General features: G+C 42.8%; 1 protein-coding gene and 1 pseudogene across 1 annotated transcript in view; one reads left to right on the top strand and one right to left on the bottom strand.

Moving 5' to 3' along the window:
• Positions 1 to 27541, bottom strand: part of Mmp24 (matrix metallopeptidase 24) — a 44612-nt gene that overhangs the window by 14366 nt on the left and 2705 nt on the right. Inside the window, exons 2-4 of the mRNA XM_087188942.1 lie at positions 11613 to 11761; positions 6132 to 6248; positions 3513 to 3817 (exon numbers count right to left, since the gene is read on the bottom strand). Of these exons, the coding sequence (XP_087045068.1) occupies positions 3513 to 3817; positions 6132 to 6248; positions 11613 to 11761 (571 nt within the window). The remainder of the gene's footprint in view (positions 1 to 3512; positions 3818 to 6131; positions 6249 to 11612; positions 11762 to 27541) is intronic.
• Positions 2797 to 2964, top strand: LOC147824714 (U2 spliceosomal RNA; annotated as a pseudogene).

Here is a 27541-nt window from a genome sequence, read left to right as displayed (position 1 = left end):
TCATATTTGGTTTTTTTTTTTGGTACCGGGGATCAAACTTGGGTCCTTGTGCTTGTGCAGCAGGCGGCGAAACCACTGAGCTAAATCCCCAGCCCATCTCAATCTGATTATCAATATTCAAGAATTGTCAAGATGAGACACAGGTTTAAAAAGCCTGGGGATGTAGCTCAGTGGCAGAGCACTTGTCTAGCATGCACGGCCCTAGGCTCCATCCCCAGAAGAAAAAGAAAAAAAGTGAACCTGCACCTAGTCAAGCCAAATTATTACACTAGGGACACAAAACTGTTTCTGCAATACAAGAGGGGAAATGTGTATATATATGTGTGACTGTTAATTTGCAAAAGCTTTAAGTCAGTCATGTGTGATACATGGATCTTGTTTGGATCCTGACTCAAACAACTGTAAAAGACATTTTTATAGTAATTCGGGCAAGTGAACACAAACTGGGTTCAATTTTAAGAAATTGTTAATTTTGTTGGGTTTGAAAATGACTTTGTGGTTATGTTAAAAATGGGTCTTGGGGGCCAGGGATTTAGCTAGCTCAGTGGTTCTGGCTCCTGCCTGGCAAGCGCAATGACCCGAGTTCGATCCCCCATACCAAAAAAACAAAAAATGGGTCTTGAGTGAATGAGAGGAAAAAAATAGGTCTTTATCTGTTAGAAGTATATATCAAAGTATTTACAGGGGAAATGATATCATACATGGGATTTTCTTTAAAACACATCAGCCAACAAACAAACAAACAACCCCAAAACACATCAGTCAAAAAATAAAAGTGGGAAGGGGTAGATGAAATTGGAATGACATTAAAAAAAAAAAAGAAATTGGAATGACATGATGTTAATCACTGAAGCAGGTGATGAGTACCTAGGAATCACAGTCATTCTCCCTCCTTTGTGAATTTGAAATTTTCCATAATGAAAGTTTAGAAAAAAGAAGGAAGCCAACAATCAAAAAGTTCCCAGGAGAACCCACTTCCTCTCTTGCTGAGTCTGTGTGGAAATTAAATTAGATAATATAAAAGTGCTCAATAAATCTTGGTTCCTTTCCTCTCATTCCAAAACCTGTCCTGGGGCAGTGTTCACCAGCTCACTAGCCAGGGGTCTGTTGCAGTTGTTATGAGCTGCATCTGGTTTCCCAAAGCAAAAGCCTGACTCCTGTCCAAAAAAGACATTAGCTATCTTGGAATTTCTATCAGAACTATCAGAATGAGGAGTCTTATCTACAATGGGATGGTATAGGTGGGAGGAGTGCTGGGATGATGCCCATCCACAGGTACTGGGTTCTTCTCATACCCACCATCAGTTCTTAGGATTTGGGGGCTGAGCCCAACAAATTCAAGCAGCAAGTGGGTGTGGGAGTGCAACCTCCCAGTGTTGGGCAGAAAAGGGTGCAGAAGATAGGAATGTCTTTCCAACACCTTCTTTGGACAACAAGCCTTTGAAAATCCACTTGTCTCTACCAGGGCTACAACTGAATCCTTATCAGCTAAAAGTTCCTGGCACATAACAGGGCCTCAAAATGTTGGTCCCCTTCTTATCGTATCTTATCAGTTCACACAGACACCAATCAAAACATAAATATGAGATAAAGAATAGGTAGACAGAAAGGCAGGAAAAATGTCCAGGATATAGGGGAGATGTACCGGGCAGAGGAAATGGCACTTCATAGGGAAGAGGACAAAGGAATCTAACAGTTTTGTAACTCTGCTTAGGCTGAGCCTTGGCCAAACTATTCCCTGAACCAGCCTTTCACAGATAAGCTGAGAACTGCCACACCTTGAGCAGCACAATGATTTGGGGTGTTCTTACAGGAGTGATCCCCCACATGTAGACACCAGACATGGCCTCTAAGGAAATGGGCCAGGAAGAGTCTGCTCATAGCACCTACAGCAGAAAAAGATGCCTACTGTTTCCCAAACTTGCTTTAGCTTAAGAATCAGGATCTCCAGGGGAAGAGCCTGGAACCCATGTTTCTAACAAGGCCCTCAGTTGTTTCTTATGATCAGGCAGGTTAGGGGAACTCCAGGGATGAAGTGGTGTGTTCAAGGTGGTGAAATACCTGTATCAAATGCACCAAGGGAACTGATCAGGCCGCACACAGATTCTAGGTCCTCTCTGAACCCTGAGAATCACAATAGCAAGAGGGTATGAGCCTAGACCCTGGAAGCTGTGTTCTTGAAAGTGGTTTGTAGGCAATTCTGCAGTTTGAAAGCTTAGCATGGTGGCTAAGAGTATGGGCTCCCTGATTATTACAGTCAGGTTCAAAGCCTTATTTTACCACTCACCAATTATGAAACCTTCGCAAGCACAAGGACCCGAGTTCAATCCCCGGTACCAAAAACAAAACAATTATGAAACCTTAGGTTATTTAATGGTTCTCAGGGCCTCAATATACCTATCTGTAAAATGGGGACAATAACAACATCTAGCTCCAACATAATGTGTGGAAAGCACTTGGCATGGACCTTAGAACATGAACATACCTACTAACTCTTATATGTTAAAATTTAAAAGCCAAACCCTCCATCTCTCTTTCCTCCAGACCACCATCGCATTGACTGGGCCTCTGCTGCAGCCTTCAGTAGAGTCTACCATGTGGCAGGCCCACTCATGTCCACATCTGTTTCTGGACTTCTGGAGGGCAGAGACCATGTCTTTATTTATTTATTTTTAATGTTTCCATCCCTGCCCCTCCATCTTTGGGGGACTTCATATTATGTCACATGAGAGTTGGAAAAGATTTTGGAGATCACCTACACCAGCCTCTATTTTATGCACTAAGAGATTGAGGGTCATCGCTTCTCGGCCTTTTGGCTAAGATCAAGTGTAGAGACTGAGGGTGAATTGTTTGTCCCTAGTCACATAACTAGGTAGTTTGAACCTTGGTGCTGACACCTACTAGCTATGCCATTTGAGTGCTGAACACTTTGTCTTAAAAATAGACAAAATGATTGTATCCTTGCACACTTACTAAGCAAGTGCATTGTGAGTAAAATATGGATGAAGAACTCTTTGGCAACCTGAAGGGCATTGTTATTATTACTGCATGATATTGACTCCAGCTCCCATGTATATTCACTGAATCTTAGTGATGCATAAAAGTTATGCAAGGATACTAAAGTAATTATGGCACCTGTTAAGAGTGGCTGTAGTCAGAGTCTACCACTTTCAGATGCCATGACTGATTTAGCTTCAGCACCTTTTTACCCTTTTTTAGGTTTTGACACATCATTTTATCTTCTTGTTCATGGTCTAAGCCTGCCTCAGCCCGGTGAGACCAGCTAAGTGATCTTAGGAGGACCACTGTTGTAGTTCTGGCCCTAGTGTGTCAAGTATTGAATATTATCAGAGACCACAGGTCCCATGCTCTTGGGTCCCTTAGTTCTTGGAGAAGAAACTTTACAAAGCAAGAATCTTATCCATGGTGTCCTCCAAGCTCTTCCTCAGGGCTTCTTTCCCTGATAGCTGAGCAACCCAGGACTGACCCCATCCATCCCCTCATTGCCTTACCATCATGGTTGGCGTTTCCTAGTGTCCATGGCTCGTCTGAGTCAAAGTGAGTATCTCCTCCAATTCCTGGGCCAGGGAAGTAGGCATGGGCCAGGAATCCCCCTTCCCCATCAAATGGGGAGCTGTCACCATGAAAACCAGAAGCAAAGAAGATCATGATGTCTGCCTCCTTCCGGTCACTTTTGATTTCATGATAGGGCACCTCTTCAAAGGTCAGGGGGGTCACCTTCTGCCACACATCAAAGGCCTGGCGAATAGCTTTCCGTGTGTCGAGCTCACCCACCTTTGGGGTATAGTTGTGAATGCTAGTAAAAGAGGGGAGGATAATTAGGGAGGAGCAGAAAGCCAGAGACTAGCAAAGTTAAAATGGACATCAAAGGCCGGGGATTTAGCTCAGTGGTTCTGGTGCCTGCCGCGCAAGGTCCTGAGTTCGATCCCCAGTACCAAAAAAAAAAAAGGGGGACATTAGAGGCAATATGGCCAGTGGACTCCCCATTTTGAGTTCTAGAATTCTTCTGAGCTTCCCCAGCAGTGACAGAAGGGGGCACAGTAGGTAGACCTCTGGATTCTATCTTTGCCTCAATCAGAAATGGCTTTGTTTTGTTTTGTTTTGTTTTTAGTACCAAGGATCGAATTCGGGTCCTTGAGCCTGCGAAGCAGGTGCGAAACCACTGAGCTAAATCCCCGGCCCTGAAATGGCTTTGTTTTAACCAGTGTTTTTATTTTATCTCTGACAAAATTTGTGTTGAATAAAGGATCCTCTCAATGTATAGAAAAAATGTATTCATAGATGGCATTTTCTGCATTTTAAGTTTTTCTCCTACATAAAATATGTACATTTATAAAATTTATAAAAATAAGCTTGGTAGAGTGCTTGCCTAGAATGTGTTTGATTTCCAGCACTGAAAAAAATATCTGGGTGTGGTGGCTCATGCCTATAATCCCAGCACTTGGTTTAGGCCTTGGAATGTCAGTTCCTCCCCATTGAGCATCCCTGGATCTTTGGAGTGAGGGCTCTTTCCAAGGAAGAGAACTATCATGGGCTAGTCATGGTGCAGGGCACCAAGGCCTGAGGCTGAGGCCTGAGGCTGAGGCAGGAGGACTGAAAATTTGAGTCCCACTTGGGGAACTTAGTGAGACCCTATCTCAAAATGAAAATTAAAGAGGGCTGGGGATGTAGCTCAGTGCAGAAGTATTGGATTCAATCCCTAGTACTCAAAAAAAAATTATTCAAACAGCAGAGATGAGTTTAAGTGAAAAGTTCTTAAAACATTTTTGGTACCAACTATTGCTTGTCTACCTAGAAGCTGGCATGGGCAGTATCTGACTGAATCCATCACGGGTTTTCTTTAAGGTTATTATATCCATATTGCATGGTACTCCACAAAAGGACATCAGTACCTGTGGGTGTGCTCTGCCCCATGGATGCCTGGGGCACAGATTCGTCTACCCATTCCATAAGCAAGGAAGCAGAGTCCCAGAGAAATTGAGTAATAGATGTTAAGGTCAAAGTTAGTTGAGAGCTCAGTTCTTTTTCTTAATCTACTCTGTTGTTTCAGGAGACCCAGAGTCTGGGCAGTTTCTAACCCAGATTCCTTTTAAGTTTTGTTCTCATTAGATTTTTCTGGAAAAAATCTTGTTCTGATCTCTGTAGCTTGTCAGTAGACAGCCGTTTGTTTAGTTCCAAAAACCTCTAGCTTGGGTCTTGCCCCTGCACCTAGGGCTCCACCTGAGATGGAATCAGAGCCTTGAGAAGTGCCAACCAGAGCCCACGTAAGCCTGCCCTATGCCACGCCCTTGCCTGGCCTCACCTGAATTCTGGTGTCTGAGTCTGCTTTGACCAGCCTCATCGTCCCTCTCTCAGGCTGCTGGTCAGACTTGGAGACTAATGTTGCTCTGCCTTGATTTCCCCAGACAGTCAAGGAATAACACTGTTATAATTTAGGTCCCTGTTCTTTATACTCCTTAAGAAACAACTTGGCTGGGTATGGTGGTGCACACTTGTAATTCCAGCACTAAGGGAGGCTGAGGCAGGAGGATCACATGTTTGAGTTCAGCCTGGGCAATTTTAGGGAGACACTGTCTCGAAAAATAAAAAGGACTGGGAATGTAGGTTAGTGGTAGGGTACCCCTGGGTTTAATTACTAGGACTAGAAGAAAAAAAGAGAAAGAAAGAAAGGCCAAATAAACTAGGATTCTGTTGGAAATCTTGGGTGAAGTCTGTCAGGCTGGTTTTGGTGAGGAGGGGATCCAGATCAGAGGCAGTGGGGTTTGGCAAGCACTGACTGGGAGAATGAATTCTGTCGTGGGTTTTTACCACAGCTGAAAGTTACCGAACAATCTTATACTCCGTTTTCTGTAACAAAACCATAAGTACCTAAGCAGAACACAACTAAAAGCTCTCAAAAGGCCAGATAACCGTGATGCTGGGGTCACCGTCCCGTGGAACCCACGAGGAAGACGCAGTCACAGACTCTCAGCACCAGGTCAGGATGCTCATGTGCCTGGCCCTCATCCTGACCTCCAGATCCTCCTACTGCGTGAGCCTCTGAAAGTCGGGCAGAAAAACAGAGTGAGTGTGGGGCTGAAGCCAGGGAGGAAGAAAGGGAGTCAGAGCACCTGTAGGTGATATGCTTTTGCCTCCACTTCTGTCCAGTCAGGGCATAGCGCTTGTTTCTCCGCCTTCGGCTCAAGTGGGGGTGATCAGGGACACCACATCGGGGTTTCTTCATCCACCTGAGCAGAGAGAAAATACACACAAACACACACATATATGTACTGTGATCCCTGAACACTAGGAAGGCATCATGTAGTGCTCAGTCCAAGTCTGAATGGCAGTGTGCATTTTCAGCATAGACTCTGGTGTCCTGGCTTTGATGGCTCCCAACAGGGACTTGATTGACTGACTCATTAATTCATTCACTGGCAATCAAATATGAAAAAACATTGTTGAATAAGAGATGGGAATCAGCTCGGCATGGTGGCACACACCTGTAATCTGAGCACTAGGAAGCTGAGGCAGGAGGATCACTGTGAGTTTGAGGCCAGCCTGGTTTACATAGTGAATTCTTCCTTTTTTACCCCAGTACCTGGAATTGAACTCAGGACTTTGCACTTGCCAGGCAGGTGGAGCGCCACTGAGCTTTGTCCCTGGCCCTTGCTACATAGTGAATTCAAGGCCAGTCTGAACTACATAGTGAGTCCCTGTCTCAAAGAAAGGAAGAGAGAGAGGGCCGGGAATTTAGCTCAGTGGTTCCGCCGCCTGCCTTGCAAGCACAAGGTCGCAAGTTCGATCCCTGGTACCAAAAAAAAAAAAAAAAAGGTTTATGAAAGACAGAGAGAGAGAGAGAGGAATCAGGAGATCTGGTGTATTAAGTTCCAGCTCCACCACTAATCTAAGACCCTGTATAAGTGACAGAATCAACATGAACCTGTTTCCTCATCTCCAACAGGAGAATTAGAGTTCTTGCTGCTCTTGAGTTGCAGAGAATCTCAGAGAGGAATATATGTGAAAATGCTCTGTAATATTAGACCACAGCACTCCCTGGTGACTTCTCAAAACACCCAGAATAAAATACCAACTCCTCACTTGGTCTTCAGAACCTGCATAACCTAGTCCCTGCCTATTTATCCAAAGCTTGTCACAGTTCTAAATATTATGCACAAGCCACAGTGAGTTTCCCATTATTCCTTGAATGTGCTAAGGCTCTTCTCACTCTATCTTTTGTTTTTGTTTTCATTTTTTTCCTTCGGTACCAGGGATCAAACTCAGGATCTTTGCATTTTGCCAGACAGGCGAGGTGCCACTGAGCTACATCCCCACCTCTTGTTTGTTTTTTGAGACAAGGTCTTGCTATGTAGCTCAGGCTGGCCTTGAACTCACTATGTAGCCCAGGTTGGCCTCGAACTTGAGGTGATCCTCCTACTTCATCCTCCTCTGGGACTACAGGCATGCACCACCATGCCTGGCTTCTTTGTATTTGCTGTTCCTTTTTTTTCTTTTGGTACTGGGGATCGAACTCGGATCCTTGTGCTTTCGAGGCAGGCAGTGGAACCACGGAGATAAATCCCCAGCCCTGCTGTTCCTTTTATTTACTTCCTCTCCCTGTGATCTGTTCCCTTATGTCATTAAGGTTTCTGCCCTGAGGACTTCCCCATCTATCCTATCTGAAGTAGAATCCCCTTATCCCCCATTATCTGCTTGTCTTGTTTAATTTTTATTCATAGCATTTATCACTCCCTGAAATTACAGATCTCTTTATTCTTTGTTTTGCTCACCAGATCTGAGCTTTATGAAGATAGGAGCATAGCCTGTATCCTTAGGACTGGCAGTGTCTGACACAGAAGGGGTTCAATAATGATTTGTTGACTGACTGAATGAATAAGTGTATCAGAATTCTCCAACAGTAGGATGGAATATCATGGAAGACAGAAGGTTCCCTTTCACTATGTGTTCAAGAAATGGCTAAACAAAAACAGGACTTGCAGTATAATTATTTTCAGCACTTATTACACTGTACTTTGATTTTAAGTCTACTAATCTGTTGCTTCTAATAAATGGTGACTTCTTTGAGGACAGGAACCATGCTCATAACTCATTCCTGTGTCCCTAGAAGCTTGCCCAGTGCATGCAAGTAAGTGAATCTTGATAATTGTTTTCAGGTAGAGTTACATCAGGCAATAGTGAGCTGGCAACATCATTGGGTTTTAAGAAAAAGGTGCTAGTGTAGGAGACTTAAAGGATCATGAGTGACTGGGACCCATGCCATTCTGGAATTTATGTTTCTGTGCTGGTCTAATGACTAGCCCATGAAACTATAGCTTGGTATGGCTGGAAGGGAAAACAGTCTGACCTCATTTGCAGCTGTTAAAAACCACTGCCATAGGCAATATGGAGAAAAGAAGATTGAGGCTATTTTAACCAAACATTAAAAGTTCCTTGAAGGAATCAGCCAAGTCTTACTCATCTTCTCATGCTCCATGTTCCCTAGAGAGTGACCCATATTCATAGACCAATAATAAAAGACATAATGATAGCAGTGCCTTGATCTAAACATTTACCATTTTCAGTGTTCATATTCTTATAGAATATTTGATTCTTGAAACAACCCTGTGAGGTAACCAGAAATTATCATTCCCATTTTCCAGATGAAGGAAAAGATATACATATAAATCAAATTTACAAAACATAAAAGATGGTGAGGTGGACCTGGAACTGAGCTGAATTAATAAGTGAACTATTAAACGCTATAATTTAACAAAAGGAGATGGGAGCTTTTATTGTTTTCTCAGTGCTTATCACAAGAGTAAGCGAGAGGAACTGTGCTATTGAATGAGTGAGTGAATAAATGCATCACATTTCCCAAGGTAGATACTCAAAAATAGTACTTGAAATTGCGAATCTAGCTTTCTTTCACTAAAAGTCCCTGGGAAGACAACCAAGAGCTACCTCTGATACTGCTAAGTTTGATCTGGAAGGACTGCTAAGGGAGGGACAGGTCCAGAGAAAGGTAGCAATGGCCCCAGGTCACAGAGTTAGAGCAGGAACTCAGGTCTCTGAATTCTACCCCAAATACCAGCCCCACTCAGGTCTTAGACTAAGTGTGAGCAGCTCACTCCCTCCTTCCTATGTTTCCAAAACCCTACTCCCCCACCTCCCTACACAGAGGTGTGGGAAGAACTGCAAGTGGGAAATGCCGGCCTGTTCCCTCAGATCCTTCCCTCTGCCTCCGCCTCTCCTCATCCACCTGCCACTCTCTGAACTTTGTCCAGCAGGCCTGGGGTGTCTGGAATGGAGTAAAAGCCAGGGCCAGGTGGTGCTTCACACCAGCGTGCCCAGGGTGTGCTGCCAAGAGGCCTGTGCAACGGCCTCCTGGTAACCTCCTGTAGAAGGGCAACTGGCTCCCTCCTGCTTGCTCAGGAGGCCACGGGGTGGCAAACCCACTCACAGCACCAAGTGAACTATCTTGGAATTGCACAATCAGAAAATCCTAGGAATACGAAATGTTTGGACTGATTTTTACAATTACAAAACCCCAGACTCACCAAGTTTTAAAAGCTTAGAAACTTAGGGGCCAGGGATTTAGCTCAGTGGCACCATGCCTGTCTAGACTAATGGAAACCAAATTTGGAAGACATAAATTCTAGTACTCTCCTCTGCAAATGAATGTGCTGAGACCCAGAGATGGTTCTGGAGTGACTTACCTAAGGGGTGAAGTGGTCTTTAATCCACAATTAGGTGAATTTCCTATTCTGTTTCCGCCAACTCCCCTGCATCTGCACCCAGCCCTGCAATCTGCTCCCACCTGAACTTGGGCTCCTATTCCTCCCCACCACCTTCAGAACTCCACTCCAGATTTTTCCATACCCTTGGGGAGTGAAGGGCACTTCTTAAACAGGTTGAGTAGTTTTCATAGTTACAGTGGACCCTCAAGTTACAGCTGGCCTGATATATGAACAACTTGGGTTATGACCTGAATTTTAGTTTTAACTTAGGAACAAAGTCTTGAGTTATGACCCAAATGCCAGCTGCTTGTGTTTCCAGATGGTCTCAGATACAGATTTAACCCTTAAAGAGTTCTGGAAGGAACATTACAACATCCTTTCCTGTGTGGGGTTAATTGAGAAATCCTGGGCCAATGTCTTTCCATGGACACTGAGATCTGCCTGTATCCAGGAGAGAGATTTTGAAGGCTGTATAGAGGAGCCTGAGCTTTCAGTTGAGCAACTTGAGTTAAAACTAGTCTCAAGGACAAATTGAGTTTGTAAGTCAAGGGTCCACTGTATTTCTTTTTTTCTTTTTAAAACTTTGTGGTGCAGAAGATCAAACCTAGGGCTTTGTGCATGCTCAGTCAGCTGCTACTAAACTACATCCCCAGCCCTCGTCATTCCCTAAACAAACTGAAGCATGCTCAACTCTCTCCTATCTTAAACAGATAACCAACAATCAAAACTTCATCCCTCTCTGAGTACCACCTACCTTTCCTTCCCTTTGTTCTCAGGATTCCCCAAAGTTTTCCAACCATTTGCCATCTCCATTCTTCACCTCCCTTTTCCTCTCTGCAATCTAACTTTATCTTCACCATTCTACTGAGGTTTTTTGGGGGGTGGTTGTTTCTTTGAGACAGGGAATCACTGTGTAGTTCAGCCTGGCCTTGAACTCACTATGAAGTCCAGGCTGGCCTTGAACTGGCAGTGATCCTTCTGCTTCAGCTTCGGGAGAGCTGGGATTACAGGCGTGTGCCACCATGCCTGGCTCTACTGAGGTTGTTGACGACCTCTTTGTTACTAAATCCACAGACGGCTTTCAGTCACTGTCCCATTGGACCACTCTGTAGCAGCTGACCCTGCTGACCACATCCCTTTCACTGCTGTGGTATCACATCACCTAGCGCTTCCTCCACCCCTCCCATCACTCCTTCTAGGCCAGGTTTGTGGGGCTTTATCCCCAAATCTCTTCTCATTCTCCTCTTTATGTTTTCTCTGTGTGATTGCAGCCAACTTCATGGCTTGATGTGTTCACTGCTACCTCCAAAGTAGCTACCTGAGACTGTTTGTTTCTGTGTTCTAGGGTGGTGTGGCCAGGTGACTGTGTTTTTCACTAAACAGTGTGAGCTTCCAAAGGTCAGGATGCCAGGGCAAGCACTGTGCCTGAAGCATGCAGGCACTCAGCAGGTATTTGGTAAATGGGAAAAGTGGAACAAAAGTTGTCAACCTAGTATCTTTCAAGAGTTCTCTGTAACAAGGGAGACATGTACATTTCAGGGAACTCCAGAAGGTGACTCATAGAACCATTAAATTGGAACCAGAGAAGATTTAAGATGCCTTTTACGACACCCCCTCATTGTACTGACAAGGAAACTGAGGACCAGAAGGGTTAAGTGACTTGTCCATGGTCACATAGCAAGTTAATGACAGAGGTGGGACTCCCATCCCAGTACACTCTCAGCTCAAATAGCAAAGTGCACTTTGTGGTGTTTCTGCCCAGGATGGCACTGTTGGAATAAAAGACAGGGAAGTAGAATGGGCATGGTGTGTACATAAGGCTATGACAAATATGAATGCAAAGCTCAAAGGCACAATATCCTACGCATATCTTACTCGATCGTTGTCTGATCCAACACACCGGTGACTGGGATCCCGTAAAACTGCTGCATAGTGGAGACTGCTGACTGTAAGGCCTTCCCTGAGTGCAATGCAGATGCCCGGGAATTATAAGGAAGCAGATAGCCATATGACTTTAACCAGTTCTGAAAGATATGGGAAAGAAAAGGATGCATTATGGTGGAGAAGGCTCCATTCTACACTGGCAGAGATTTGTCCTTCAAACTAGGGATCATTCTCCCACGTGCCTTAAGGACTCATGCTCTGATTTCTTCCCCCTTCACTCCATCCTGCAGACACTGTTAATTAATCTCCAGAAAATACAGTTCTGATTGGCTCACTCCCTTGCTGTTAACCTTTCACTGGATCTCTACTGGGTACAGAATAAAGATAAATTTTCATTCAAAGGTTTCCCCCATTCTGCCTCTTTATTCATTGATTCACTGCTTACCACTGATATAAGATGGGCCGGGGATTTAGCTCAGTGATTTCACTGCCTGCTGTGCAAGCGCAAGGACCCGAGTTCAATCCCCGGTACCCCCCCCCCCCCAAACCACTGATATAAGATCAACATGCTGGAAGATAAGAACAGTCTGTGGAAATGTGTCCACTAGAAACTCATAGTGTCTAAAATCAGAGTCTGACAAAGCATCACATTGTAGAATATCTGTTGGTAAGAGATTGTATACAATTTTTATTGGTAAATCATTTCCCCTCAAAATCAAGCCATTATAATATAAATATAAATTCTTAAATTTAAGTATAAATAAATAATAGACGTATAGAAAAAATACCTGTTATGCAAGTGAATTCTTTGTTTTTAGGAAATATACAGTGAACTAGTCTTAAATGAAGGTGTATTATGTTTTCAAATTATTCTTAAATGGGTTCAGAAATAAATACATAAATATATCTAGGGAGAGAAAACAGACAGGTAGCTAGATAAAGCAAATGTAGTAAAATGTTAACAGTTGGGGAATCCAGGTAAAGGATATTCAGAAATTTTTTGTCTTAATCTTGAAAACGTTTCTGAAAGTCCAAACGTTCAACATGTATGTATGTATGTATGTATGTGGGATGGAACCTAGGGCCTCCCACATACTAAGCATATGCTCTCCCACTGAGCTACCTCTGCAGATTCTTTGAAAGTTTTTTTAAAACATCCTTGTGTTGGAGTATCAGAGGGACTTCATTTTGTGCTTTTCTGTTTTCTAAGTTTTAAAAAGGAAAAACTTTAAGAAGGCAAGAGAATCTGAAAGAAGTTTGAATGAAGAAAATCAAACAAGCAATGTGTCTGAAAAATAACAAAGTAAAGATGATTATTTCCACTCAAAAGTATGAGGGGATGAAAACCAAAGGAAAAGGAAGCACCAGGAATATTTGTGGCAATATTTGGAAATGGGGAAAGTATCTGTGTGATCACTGAATCCACAAACATTTTTTTTTTTTTGTACCGGGGATCGAACTCTGGACCTCGCACTTGTGCGGCAGGCGCCGGAACCATTGAGCTAAATCCCCAGCGCCCACAAACATTTTTGAGTGCACGCCTTATGCCAGGCTCAAAGCCAGAAAGCCCTATTCCCTGTCCACCCTCATCCTGAACACCTGAACATGTGATCATCCTCAACACCAAGTGAGCGAATGAAGGAAAAAGCACCTTGGGAAATGGTATTATTCCTTTCCTACCTATAGCTTTTGTTTCTTGTTTCTGTGTGAACAGGCTTGCTGTGGATGTGTTTTATTATAAGTCAATTTAAACTATTTTTGGAAGGAGGCAGACCAGAAACTGTAAATAAGAAAGTGACTATACCATCTTTACTGCCTTGCATTAAAATCCATCTGACTGATTAAAACCAAAATTGTCAGACTAATAAAGTCTTAAAACATCCACAACAGAGTGACAACTTTACTTCTCTCACATTTGGTATATAAAACATGTTTTCATTCTGAACGATGAGACAGAATATCAATACTTCTTTCAGTTTCCCAAACATTGATTTTCTTCCATGCTTTTCTCTCTGCCTAGTATATTCTTAGTTTGGTAAAAATCTTTTATATTTTAATGTTCAGCCCAAGCCCATAAATTACTACTCTGGAAGACTTCCCAGGCTAAGTTATTTTCTCTCTCCTCTGTGCTCCCCAAACCCCCTATTAGAGATATTATGGATCTTATAAAGTTGGGCTTCAGTAATTACATATTGGTTGCCTCCAGTTTCTAACTAAGCTTCTCAAGGGAAGGGTCTATGTCTTACTTGTCTCTGGATACCTAGTGCCCAGGATAGTGCTGGACACACAGTAGCTGTTCATCATGTTCATCCAACAAACATCACTGAGCACTAAAACATTCTAGACCCCGTGCAAGGTTCTGAGGGTACATCGATGAATAAGGAACTCAGACTGACAGGTAAACCCAGGATGAAAATATGGTGCTGAAAAGCATGTGTACACAGGGTTCTGTGGGAGAAAAGAGAGGGTGAGGAGAAAGGGGAGCTCAGGGAAAGCTTCGTGGTGAAGATGAGATTGAAGGCTTAAAGGACACAGCAAGTGCCACTGCCCAGAAGTGTGGAAGAGCATGGCAAATTCTAGGCAGCATTTAAAATGGCTAGAACTAGGGGGTGGGGTGGGGGGTGGGGCAGGGAGGGGCAGTGTTAATGAGCAGAGATCTGGGAAAGGAGGGAAGTGGAGAGATAGGACATATTATCTATCACCTGTTCACAAATTGAACATATTACAGAGAATCACTTGTGACTTGACTATGAGCCAGGACCAGCCAAAAAGTTCAAATAGAACCCAAATAATTGGAAATGGCAGGGAAACTGATCCCTCCACTCACCTGGGTGCCCCAACTTTTAGCCCCAGGTGAAGTCACATCCTCAGAGCAATAAGTCCTAGCACTGTATTCTTTTTTTTGGGGGGGGTACTGGGGATTGAACTCAGGACCTTGTGCTTGCAAGGCAGGAGTGGTGCCACTGAGCTAAATCCTTCGCCCCTATTGGTGTATTCTTTTCATAGCCAGCAGGTCATACTACATGCACTTCCTTTATGGAAACTTTAAGAACTTCAGGATGGGGCCAGGGATTTAGCTCAGTAGTGCCACCACCTGCCTCAAAAGTGCAAGGTCCCAAGTTCGATTCCTGGTACAAAAAAACCCCAAAAAACTTTAGGATGAAGAAATAGGATTGTAGAATGAGAAAGGCACAATCCTGAGATGGAACCCTGATCTTACCAATTCAAACTTTGTGGTCCTGGCCAAACTGAGCTTCAGAGTCCTTAGCTGGAAAATATAAATAACAATTCTTTCTCCACGAGTTTGTTGTTAAGATGAAATGAATAAATGTATCTTATACCTATTGATCACTTGTATTCCTTAGGTTTTTTTCTTTTGGTACTGGGGATTGATCCCAGGGGTTTGTACATGCCAGGCAAGCTCTCTACCACTGAGATATATTCTCAGCCCTTGTTATCCTTCAGATGGTGCTTCCGTTACCTTTTATAAAATCAAGTGGCAAACATGGTTTAGACCTTCTCTGCCTTTTGAAATCAAAGTATTCTGCCCTCTCATTTTCTACCTGGGCCAAGAGTTAGTGTGGGTCTGATGGAGGGTAGAACATCTATCACGATCAAGACTGTTTTCTACTGGGTGACATGGACATGGTCCTCTCACAGAAGAGAAGGACAGTAGTCAGTGGGTGAAATGACAGCTAAATTGGATTACATACTCTTGACTCTGTATGTAATCCCCAAGACCAACCTTTAGCTTGAGGAAAATGTCTTCTGAAAGGAGATTATGTAAGCTTTAAGATATAAGAAAAAGGAACACTGGGTAACCCAGTGGATTTCCCTCTTGGCCTTTCTGCCAGGAACCTTTCAGGCAAATATGTAGCAGCTAAAATGTAGAACATGGTGATTCCTGGAAGTAGAGATTTCTTTTTTTCATCCTTCAAACCACCAAATTATGTTTCTACTTTAAACATCTTAAAAACATATTTAGGGCCAGGATTTAGTTCAATGATGCTACTGTCTCCCTCACAAGTGCAAGATCCTGAGTTTGATCCCTGGTACAAAAACAAAAAAACACCAAAAAAACCACATATTTAAACCAGTCATGGTGGTGCATGCCTGTGATCCCAGCGCTCAGGAGGCTGAAGCAGGAGGATTGGAATGAATTTGAGGCCAGCCTGGGCTACATAGTGAGTTCAAGGTCAGCCTGAACTACATAGCAAGACTGTGTCTCAAAAAACAAACAAACAAAACCAAAAAACCCCTATATTTAATCTGTGTTTTGCCCCAAACAATTCCAAAAAGAGGTGTAGTAAAATATATCCAATTCCTTCCTGTTTTTGAACTCTATTAGTTTTCTAAACATCTCATTAAGTTGAATTAAAACATTTGAGAAATGGCTCAGGGACTCTGGACAGTGCTGACACACAGATTAGCTTACTAAGGATATTTTAGTGCCTATCTCTAAGTGAACATAGAATTGAAGAAACTTCTCCCCTCCTGACTTCATTGCTGCCTATGATAGAAAATAAGGAATAGGGAACCCTTGACATAAACCCACATTAGCCTTCTAAGGCTTGGGGGAATTAAAACTAGTTTCTTGTCAGTAAAGGGCTGGCAACATGGTTTACCCCCCTCCTCTTCTGGGACATCTGAGCAAGGAGCACCTCAGAGCAATCAGGACCCATTATGAAAGGCACCCAGGCTAGAGGATTAAGAACTAAGCAAATATCTGGGTCAGGACCAAATGCTTGACTGGGTCAGACACATGGTGGATAAGGGGCAGTATCGTACTAGTGCCTTCTCTGGGCTTTGCGGGTCACTGCGGACAATTCTCAGAGCAGAGGCAGATCCCTAAGGGGGAGTAGGAGGGGGAGAGGCTGGTCAAATGACAGTATCCAAGACTGGAACAGGACATTGAGATGGGACCTGGCAGAGTATTGTGAGAGCGTGTGTATATGTGCTTGGATGGAAATTAGAGCACAGGAAGGTAGGGAATATGTTGGGGGCCAGACAATTCTACTTTCTCCGTTAAGTCCTGTCTCTGCCACTCACTTGCTCTGCGACTCAGGCAGTCCTCTAACTTCTCTGGCAGAAGGCCTCAGGAGGTGGGAGTGAGTGTTCTATACTCTAGTCATACAAATTTCCAAACATCCCCTGCCTGCTGACACTTCCTGCTGTAAACTCCTATTCATCCTTCAAGAGTTGGGTCAAATATCACCTCCTTTGTTAAACTTTTCTTAACTCTACCTGGCAGACCTCATGGGTAGCCCTCTCTATGCCTGTAGTACTTTGTACACAGTACTATAAACCCAACTTTCACAATGTATTGTACCTGTTCATTGATATGTCTGTTTTCCCCCTATTAGATTGAGTTCCTTGGGAACAGAGATTGTGTCACAATTTTTTTTGTATCTGCTACAAGGAACTTAGCAGAGTGTCTGGCACAATAAATATCGCTGAGTTTATGAATGAATAAATGAATGAATGAACAGTTGGTCAGGAGGCACTGTCTGGGTACCAAAAAAGGGATTTCATCTTGGGAAGGATTAATGAGTAATACACGTGAAAGCTCTAATCATAATTCCTGGTAGCTATTAGAGGATGAACAAAATATTTGATGAAATTCAATCAAATGTGGCTTGACTTCCTTGCTTGATGAAGTGAAAGTCACCTTTTTCTCATTTGAAAAAAAAGATAAAAATCCACTAAAGGGAGAAAGTCTCACTCAGTTTTAAACAGAATGACTTACCTTTTATCTTTTTACACTTGGATCCATTAATCAATCACCAGCCACGTCAGAAGTCCAACTTTTACAGTTCAGTTAACCAACTCTAAGATGTCTGTCACCCTCTAAGTGGGGAAAGAGGTGTAAATCCAGAGGAAAGTGAGAAGAATCTCAGAATGCAAGCAGGGACCAAAATAGCTGAGCTGAACCAAGGATGCAGAGATCATAGACAAAACAGTGTGATTGGTCTGCTGGCCAAAAGGCGGGATCTGGGTCCTTGAGAAGCCAAATCCCCTGAGACATTCAGTAGTAATGGCAGGGAAAAGGAGAGAGCTGCGAAAAACAAGGAGAAAAAAAATATGGACAAAAGAAGGAAGAGAGTGGTAGACAGCAGAGGCGGTGGCGAGACTAGAAGTGGCAATGGGGGTGGCAAGAAACAAATCACTGATGGTGCTTGGAAAAAAGAGATGGCCAGGGGGAGAGGAGGGAAGCTTAATCATTTGGAACAGGTGCTCTCCAAGGGTGTTCAGGAGCATCACACCTTAACCAGACTGGACAGCCTAGAGGAGTGAGAGAATGACTGGGATCAGGTGTTTGATCAGAAATGAAGTGGCCAGGTGAAGTCTATAAACAAAGACCAGGCAATACGTTGTCAAATTTGGAAGCATAGACTAGAATGAGGAAGAAAACAACAACAACAACAACAGAAAAACCCAACTCTGATCAAAGAGTTTATGCAACCAAGGTCATACTTTAGGATGATAATGTAAGCAAAAGAGACAAGGTATTGGCCAACACACATTGGAGTTTGAAGTTCTATTCTAGAGGGTTTTTTTTCCCCTTATTGTTGGCGATTGAACCCAGGGGCTTGTACATGTAGGCAAACACTCTACTATCGAGCTACATCCCCAGCCCTCTAGAGATTAATCTGTGGAGGGATGGTGCCAAACTTGAGCTTGGTTGAGGGAGAGCAGCCAGGGGAGAGAGGGAATAAGGACATGTGTGTGTGCTGCAAAGATGGACGAGGCTGGAGGAGGGAGGACTGTATAAAGCAGAACACAAACATGAAGGATATCTGCTGGCCCAGAAGGCGAAATGCAGATCAGAATGAGACTGAAGGACAGGTCTTAACTCAATATAAGAATCAGCTTTTTAGCAGTCAGATGTTCTAATTATATTAACAATGATAAAAGCTACTATATCAGAGCACCTACTGTGTACCTGGTATTGTACGAGGCACTCAAGAATGCAGCAACCCTACAAGGTAGGAATGATGATCCCCAATCTGCAGATGAGGAAACTGAGGTTTGGACAGATTAAGTGATTACCCAGACCACAAAGCTAGTAAGTACAGTAGCAGGATGCAGGCATTCTACATTGTCAGACTACTGGACAGGTAGCCCTTCCTCTTCCTGAGACTTATTTTTCATACTTCTAGTATGCAGTGTCTTATCTTGGATCATAGTGATTCCAATACCCTTGTGTTGTGGTTCTTACATCAGAGTATGGCATCACCTACCCAGTCATCCAAACCAGAAGCCTCATAGGGCCTGTGACTCACCTCTCTCCTTCACTGCCTATATCCAGTGTTTGACCAAAAACTCTTGGTTTTACCACCTAAACATTGAATCTGCTTGTTTCTGTTCATATATTCATTTAGGAAATACTGTATTTATTGAGGACCTATTATGCACCAAGCACTGTTAGGTTTATAACAATGAACAAAACATTCTTGTTACTTTCTAGTTGCAGTCTACTAGAAGAACCATGAGGTAATAAGTGCTATGAATAAAACTGGCCAAGGAGGAAGATGGGGGCAGGGCTGGGGACATAGTTCAGTGGCACAGCACCTGCTCAGCAAGTAGAAGGCCCTGGGTTTAATTCCTGGTACCACAAAAGGAAAAAGGGGGGAAAATGTGAATGTTTTATGGACAGCTGTTTTATAGAGGGTGGTCAGGGAAAATCTCTTTGACATCTGAGCAAGAGACATGAAGGAAGTAAGAGAGTGGGCTGTGTGACTACTAGCAAAAGAGTGTTCCAGGAAGAGGGAACAATGCAAATACCCCCAAAGGAATTCAGGGCCTCAAAGCTTTCCATTTCTTTAGTTAGGAGCATTCATGATTTGGCCCCTGCCTCCCTCACAGCCTCTTTTACCATTCCTCATCTAGTGTTCAGTGATCCAGTGTATTCTAGTTCTTCCAGACACATAAATTGTTCTTTCTGGATAGATCACTGTTCAGAAAGGTAACTCTCACTTTCTCTAAGAAAGACTTCTATCCCCCCCTTAAATCTACATCAGGAGCTTCTCCTTCATCTTGTTAGCATTCTACCTTTCTTATCACAATCCTCATCACACTGTATTGTAATCACATGGGAATTATCTGTCTCCACTTGACTATAAAAGCATGAGGGCAGGGACCATAGTCTCTCCTTTCCCCACTGTAACACCTAGCACTGGCCCAGGCAGAGCCATGAAGAAATGGTTGTGTTAGATTCAGTATCACTCATAAGTTACTAATACAGAAAGTATGCTCATCATTTAGAAAAATTTTCTACTAACAATGGTTCAAGGTCCAGCTCCTGCCTTTTGTAACTCAGCTCTGCTGTCATCTCTTGGTCCTTCAGGGTCCATTTCCTAATGTTGACAAACAATCCATCAGCAGCTTCAAGCTCAGCATTGAGATTCCATTGTGTTGCTGAGTACAGGCATGAAGGATGACCTAAGACCATCCTTCCCCAGCCGCTGCTGGGTTAGCTTAGTCCTTACAACTGAGTTTTTGCTTGTTTCTTTCTCTGGCATCAAGTTCTAAGCTGCGATTGCTGATTCTAATCTCTTTTTCAGGGTCTGAGGTTCCCTGCCTGCTTCTCAGAGACTCCTCCAGAGAGTTAGGTTGAATTTCCTACATACACTACCTGGGAACTGGATGAGGTCCTATCTGAAAAGATAAGTCATTTGGGACCAAGACCCTGCCACACAGCAAATACTGCTTAACTTTTATCTTTCTAGCTGAGTGTCCTTGGGAAAATGACCTAACTTCGCACAGAGGATGATAAAAGGAGGGCAGTTAGGAGGATTCAGTGAGATGCACTGTGGTAGGTAAAACAATGACCTTTCAAAAATGTTCAATCCCAATCCCCAAAATCTATGGTTATTACTTTACATGGCAAAAGAGGACTTTATTAGATCTGATTAAGTGAAGGATCTTCAAGTGGGGAGATTATCCTAGGTTATTAGGTGGGCCTAGGAATGATGAGAGCCCTTATAAAGGAGGCAGGAGGTTCAGAGTCAGAGAAGGAGATGTGATGCCAAGCGGAGGCTGGTATAATGCCATTGATGGGAGGGTCCCCATCCAAGGAATATGGATGGACTCTAAAAACAGGAGAAGGCAAGGATTTTTACCTAGACCCTCCAGAAAGAATGATCCCTGCCAATACTTTGATTTTGGTGCCCTAAGTACCATTTTGGACTTCTGACCTTCAGAAACATAAGACAAATTTGTGTTTTGTTGTTTGTGGTGTCAGAGATTGGACCCAGGGTCTTGTGCACACACTAGGTAAGTACTCTACCAGTGAGCTATACCCCAAGCTGTGTTGTCTTAAGACACTAAGTTTGTGGTAATTCGTTACAGCAACAATGAGAAACTAATACATGCACATAAAGCAATTAGCTGATTTTGGCACATAGAAAGTAGTTTTACAATGTTCTTGCTTCTATATTCCTTGGCAATAGGCTGACCACTACCTGTGGTCACAGGCACCAGACCAAATCACTGGGTCCTTCTGGTGATTCCCCAGGGCCTGGCACTGTCACTGCATGTTTCCTCCATCTCCTGTCCCACTAAAACCATTTTCTCTTCTACTCCTACAACCAAGGCCCCAGCCTTGGTGCTGAGCACATCTGAGTTATGACTATTTAAAAAAATTTCATACTGGGCTGGGGATTTAGCTCAGTGGTTCCACTGCCTGCCTCGAAAGCGCAAGGTTCCAAGTTCAATCCCCGGTACAACAACAACAAAAAATTCATACTGAAGGCATAAGGCAGAGAAATGCACTGGTCAATAATACTTAGAGATCATGTAATTTAACATGCTTGTTTTGCAGAAGAGAAAAATAGAACTCAGGGAGGGGAATTGACTTATTCAAAATTGCTCTGCTGCCTGCCTTGCAAGCGCAACGTCCTGAGTTCGATCCCCGGTACCAAAAAAAAAAAAAAAAAAAGAAAATTGCAGAAGAAATTGGTAGGGGATCCAGATATGGAGTCAAGCACCCATCTCCCAGGGAGTGTTCTTTCTGTCCTGCTATACCCCACCCCCAGTAGTTCTGGTTTGCTTCCAAATCCTGTTTCTTTTCTCTCTTCTTCACTTCCAGCCAGTCTAAAAAGGGCCTTCAGGATTGCCCACAATGCCCAGTGTATCTTCTTCACAAACACCTTAATGGCACAGCATTGTCTGTTGGCTGCCATCGCTGCTTGAGTGGGTGGTAAGTGCACTAGCGAGAATTCCCTGGCACTCTGCATGATGTCCTTGGCCCTGTCCCAGGAGGCCACCACAAGCCAGAAAATCACCAGGCCAGGGGAGATGGCATATTTGGGGTTTTGGTTCAGCACTGGGATCTCCATGTTTTCCAATTCTGGGGCAGCATCTGCCCAAGCCTGAGTGTGGCCATGTTCTTACTTGCTGAGATAGGAGGAACCTTAGTCTTCCTCATCCTTCCTGTCCCCTGGGGCTCAACTTACTTATGAGTTAAGAAACAAGAAGAGGAAAAACAGAGACCAGAGGTCAGGACTCAGATTCTTAACTATAATGAGAAGAGAGCTGAGGTAGATGATCTTGAAGTAATTATATCAGTTTCCATTATTTTAGCTTAGATGGATTGTGTGTGGAGCTCATCTTGTAGTTCCCCATTGTCAGTTGTAAAGTCCAAGTTGGTTAACATGGCCTTCAATAAAATTTAAGTCCTTTCTTGCTCACTTAAATTCCCTGTACTCTAGCTCTGACTGTGTGTTTCACCATGTTCTGCAGATTCTACTTCTGCCCCTTTATTTAACTTTCTCTCCCTAGAATACCCTTTCACATGTATTCTGGCCAAGGCTTGGTGAACTATTAGATGTCCATCCAAGTGTACCCTGACTGGACCTCCATGGGGGAGGGCTCTCCATCCCAGGTTGAATGAACCTCCTCTGCATTCTCAATGGGATTATCACAGCCCTCATTTATCAAATATTCTATATTACAATATAAATAATGCTTTACATGCTGTTGTCCCCATTGAACTCTTCCTCATGGAGCTCACAGCTTGGTAGAGGAGACAGAGAAACAGTAAACATTTCATTGCAGTTGTGATAAGTGAGATGAAAGAAAAGGACAAGGTACAATGAAGATGTATGACAGGAGATACAGGCTGTGACGTCAGGGATGGCCTCCCTGACATCCCAGCTGAGACTTGTGAATGAATAAAAGAGGCAAAGTGAGGATCGGGGATTTAGCTCAGTGGTTCTGCTGCCTGCCTTGTAAGCGTGAGGTCCTGAGCTTTATCCCTGGTACCAAAAAAAAAAAAAAAAAAGAGGCGAAGTGAAAGTCCAAGAATGAATGAACATTCCAGAAAAAATATCTTATTGAATTCTTGAAAGGGAAGGAGGCTGCCTATTAGAAAGTGAGAAAGAAGGCCAGGGTGACTGGAGTCCAGTGACCAGTGGGGAGAGTGGGTAGCATAAAAGGAAGTTGAAAAGTGGAAGGACTCAGTCACACAGGGCCTTGGATACTGTATGAAGCAGCCTCGTGGGTGCACTTTCCAAGGGGCTCATCATAATGTTCTTTCTACTTTTTTTTTTTTGGTACTGGGGATTGAATTTGGGACCTTGTGCTTTCGAGGCAGGCCACAGAACCACTGAGTTAAACCCCCAGCCCAATGTTCTTTCTACTTTTGTGTCAATTTGACATTTTCCCATATTTAAAATTAGTAGTATTAGTAACAGTAATTTAGCCTTTGTCCTAAAAGCCATGTTAAACAAGATGAGGGTGGGAGTAATATGACCAGATTTTTTTTATGTTTTAAAATTTGTTATTATTAAATATTTCAAGCATTCAGAAAGATATAATGAAACAAACATCAGATAATCATCAACAAAATTTGTCAAGTCTTAGCTTTTGCCATATTGGCTTCAGATATAGCTGACCCCTGTGTAGTTTTTTTTTGGTACCGGAGATCCAACTCGGGACCTTGGGCTTGTGAGGCAGGTGGTGGAACCACTGAGCTAAATCCCCGGCCCTGTGTAGATTTATTTTTAAAAGTTCTTCTGGCTGGCACATAAAGGATTAGAAGTAGGTAAGAGAGCAGATCAGGTGGGAAGTTTCTGAATTCCAGAAGAGAGACAACAGAAGTTTAGTCTAAGAAGGAGGCTGTGGAGGTGGAAAGAAGTGGACACAGTAAAGATCTATTCAGTAAGTGGAACTGCTGGGTTTGGGTGATGATTCTGAGACAGTGACAAGAGAAAGAGGTGAAAGACAACTCCTGCATTTGGGAGCAGCTAAGTGTGTCACTGAATTGAGTTTTAAAATTATTATTGCTGACAAAGTTTAATAACAACACATTGCTTTTCTCTATTCACATTGTTATGCCAACATGTATAGTCTTTGGAAAAATTTATATATATATTTATACACCTAGAGTATATGTGTATATATATTTACACATATAAATGACTTTGGTATTATCCTGTCACTAAGACATAAATCAAAATTGCTTTTGAAAACAAACTGCCTTTGAAAACACATACATATTGTAATGATGAAGTAAAACTAGGGAAGGTTGGGCATGCCTAAAATCCCAGCTACTCAGGAAACTGAAACATGAGGATTGCAAGTTCAAGGCCAGTCTGGGTTACTTAGTGAAATCCTATCTCAAAATAAAAAATAAAAAGACTACAGGTGTAGTTCGGTGGAAGAGCATGCCTGGATTCTATCCTTAGCAATGCAAGACCAAACAAAATGAAATTTAAAAAAATTAGTAGGGCCAGGTATTTAGCTCAGTGGTTCTGCCACCTGCCTTGCAAGCGCAAGGTCCCGAGTTCGATCCTCAGTACAAAAAAAAAATTAATAAAAGACTTGTGGAATCATTCCTGAAGTCAGACAGGAACAAACAAACAGATGATTCCAAAACCTCTTAGCAGTCACTGGAGGTACAGCTCAGTGGTAGAGCACTTGCCTAGCATACACAGGTCTGATGCTCAATACTGCAAAACAAATAAAACAAAACTTTTTCATTGAGAAAGGGATAGAGCCAGAATTCACACCTCTGTCTATATACCATTCCCTAAAATGGATACTCAGGCCTAAGTTGTGCTTAGAGAGGAGCCAGTCCCTGAGGGGGAAAGCCCAGTCCCTGCACCTCCTCAACACAGCTCTCTGAGCAGGTCACATCTCTGCTCAGAAACCTTTTATTGACTCCCCTCAGCCCCTGGACAAAAGCCAATTGCACAATATGCTCTCAGCTCCTTTTCTAGCCTCTTTGTATACACTCTTACTGAAAAGAGCAAGTAACTCGATACTCTAGGCACATCTAGTTATCCACTGTCTCCTAAACACGCTATGAACTTGTGCAGGGGCATGGTTCGCATTTTCCCTTCTGTCTGGACTGCTCACTTACCATTTTCCATCATTCTCCTCCCTCAAAGGTTCATCTAAGGTACCACTTTCTTCTGGAAGCATCTCTGACTGGCCCATTTGGGTATTTCCTCCCTCTTCTGTGCCTCTACACCTACCTAATTTATACCTCTAGCATGCATTCATTTATCCTTCAAAAAAGCTACAGAGTTGTGTGTGCCAAGCACTATTTAAAGACATTGGTGGGGTACACAGACAATATAACTGATTTAAAAATATTTATAGCATGTCTAGAAGGTATCAGGCATTGTACTGGGTGCTGAGGAGACAATGGCTTCAGTTTGTTCCTCTTTTTGATGTTCATATGATGCCACATTATAAGGCCAGGCACTTCCTAAGATTAGTTTCTTTGGTACAATTATAATTTATGTCTACTAGTTCTAAAGCTACCTCTTTCAAGGACTGGAGTGGGATATACATGAAAGTGGGAAAGAATGGCTAACTGGCTATTCTAATAATCCAGAACAGGTCAGTTTTGTGTAGAGGAAAAGGCACTGAGCCCAAGGATAGGAAACTCAGCTGCTAGACTTGACTTTACTGCTTATTAGCTGTATGTGGGTCCCTGACAAGCCGATGGGTAAGTTATATCATCTCTCCCAGTCTCAGTTTACTCACCTATTAAGTAAGGACATCTTCCCTGCCTTCTTCATGAGCCTGTTGTCAGGACACACCATACACACACACACACACACACACACACACACACACACACGCACATACACTTGGAAAGCACAAAGTACCTTGGATACAAAGTGCTATTAAAACAATAGGAAAACCCACAGTAATAATAAGAAAAATGAATTAAAAATGCAGCAGAGTAGATTCAGCTTATGCAAAGGGTAAAACTTCCTAACAGTGAGAACTGGTTTTTTCTGACATGAATGAAGAGGCTGTGATCACATTGAAAGAATTTTTAGACTTGGGAATATGTTAGGGTTTCTTAATATGTCTACCCATCCCCAGACCCAATTTGGGGCTGTAACCCTTCTTGTAGGGGTGCAAACCAAACAACATTCTCCATCTGCCCAGAGTAAATCACTTAAGACAAGTCTCAAAGGCCAGAATCCACTATGCTCAGGGTCTAGGAGCCATACACTGTGTGGTGTGAGCTTACTGGTTGTCTCTTTCTACCTGTTATGACCTTCCTCAGAATCAGATTAGAACCTAAGAAGGCATAAATAAATAAATAAATAAATAAATAAATAAATAAATAAATAAAATTTTTTAAAAATTGAGAGACAGACCAGGCATGGTAGCCCATGCCTATAATCCCAGCACTCTGGAAGCTGAGGGAGGAGGATTGTTTCAAATCTGAGGCCAGCCTGGACTACATAGCAAGATCCTATTTAAAAAAAAAAAAAAAATTAAGTGACATTTTTACCAGCTAATAATAAGCAATAGAAAAAAACATGAAAAAAGAAAAAAAAAAATAAGAGGAAGGGATGCTTTAAATAAGCCAAAGCCAGGAAGACAATTAGAGAATAGAGAGGACCCCCAATGTGCAAAATACAAAAGAAGCAAACATTCAAGAAAGAAAAAGAGAACAGACTGAATCATTTTGTGGGGGGGAGGGGGGCTTGGTAATGAAAGATCAGAAATATGAAATCAAAAGCCAAAGACAGTGAAAAATGCTTTCAATTTAGAAGTCAGGAGGCTGGGGAAAAGCTCTGGTTCTGAATCACTTATATCAAGGTTTGTGTTCTTGGGCTCCTCATTTAAGAGAATTCAAGAAGTATCTATTAAGTGCTACTGTGTGCTTACTGGGTGATCTCTAAGGTAATGGCTACCTTTCAATTCCTCTCAATTGCATGCCACTATCATTAGGTGACATCCTACCTAAACAGTTATGAAAGAACTCAACGGTGAAATTGTGGATTCATGGCCTAAAGAAATAACCTCTATTTCCCTTGAAGGAAAGAAAGGTAATCAGTCTCATCTCTAAGACGGGTTTTAGAAGGGACCTCAAGACTTGTATACCTATGAGCGCCTATTTCAGATTCATGTAACTTTTGGACATAAAGAATACAATCACTGAATGTTCACTGAATACTCAATAGTGAATGCTGAGGGTTGTGGACTGTGTCAGATCTAAAAACATACATATTTTGGTTGGGAAAGCCCTTGCCTATGTACCATAACCTTTACCAAATAATGTTTAGTACTTAAAAAAATTAAATGACACACTGGCTAGGGCTGCCCCAAAGTGATCCTCCAAGGACAGAGAAATAAAATATGCCTAGAGAAGTGAGGGAGGGTTTCCTGTAAAATCAGCTGAAACTTTAGGGAGTGGTTTGGGATGAATGAAGAGGGTAGCAGTGAGCAACACATGATGATATTCAAAGAAACATGGGTAGCTTGTTTTAGGAAAAGAGAGAGACAGGCTTGTCTGGAGTAAGGATGCATTATCTGCGAACACTGGGTGAGACAGCTTGCTAATGGGGTGGTAGGGTGGAGTTAGACTCTAGGGGCCTTAAAGACAGAATGCAGAGTAAGCAACATTATCAGCTCACTGAAAAGCAACAATATTCTATAAGGTT

Source organism: Heterocephalus glaber, unplaced genomic scaffold (assembly GCF_053883595.1).
Source record: "Heterocephalus glaber isolate CG9 unplaced genomic scaffold, H.glaber_assembly_v1.0 deba00001532, whole genome shotgun sequence".
Taxonomy (NCBI): Eukaryota; Metazoa; Chordata; class Mammalia; order Rodentia; family Bathyergidae; genus Heterocephalus; species Heterocephalus glaber.
This window is presented reverse-complemented; position numbering and strand designations above follow the sequence as displayed.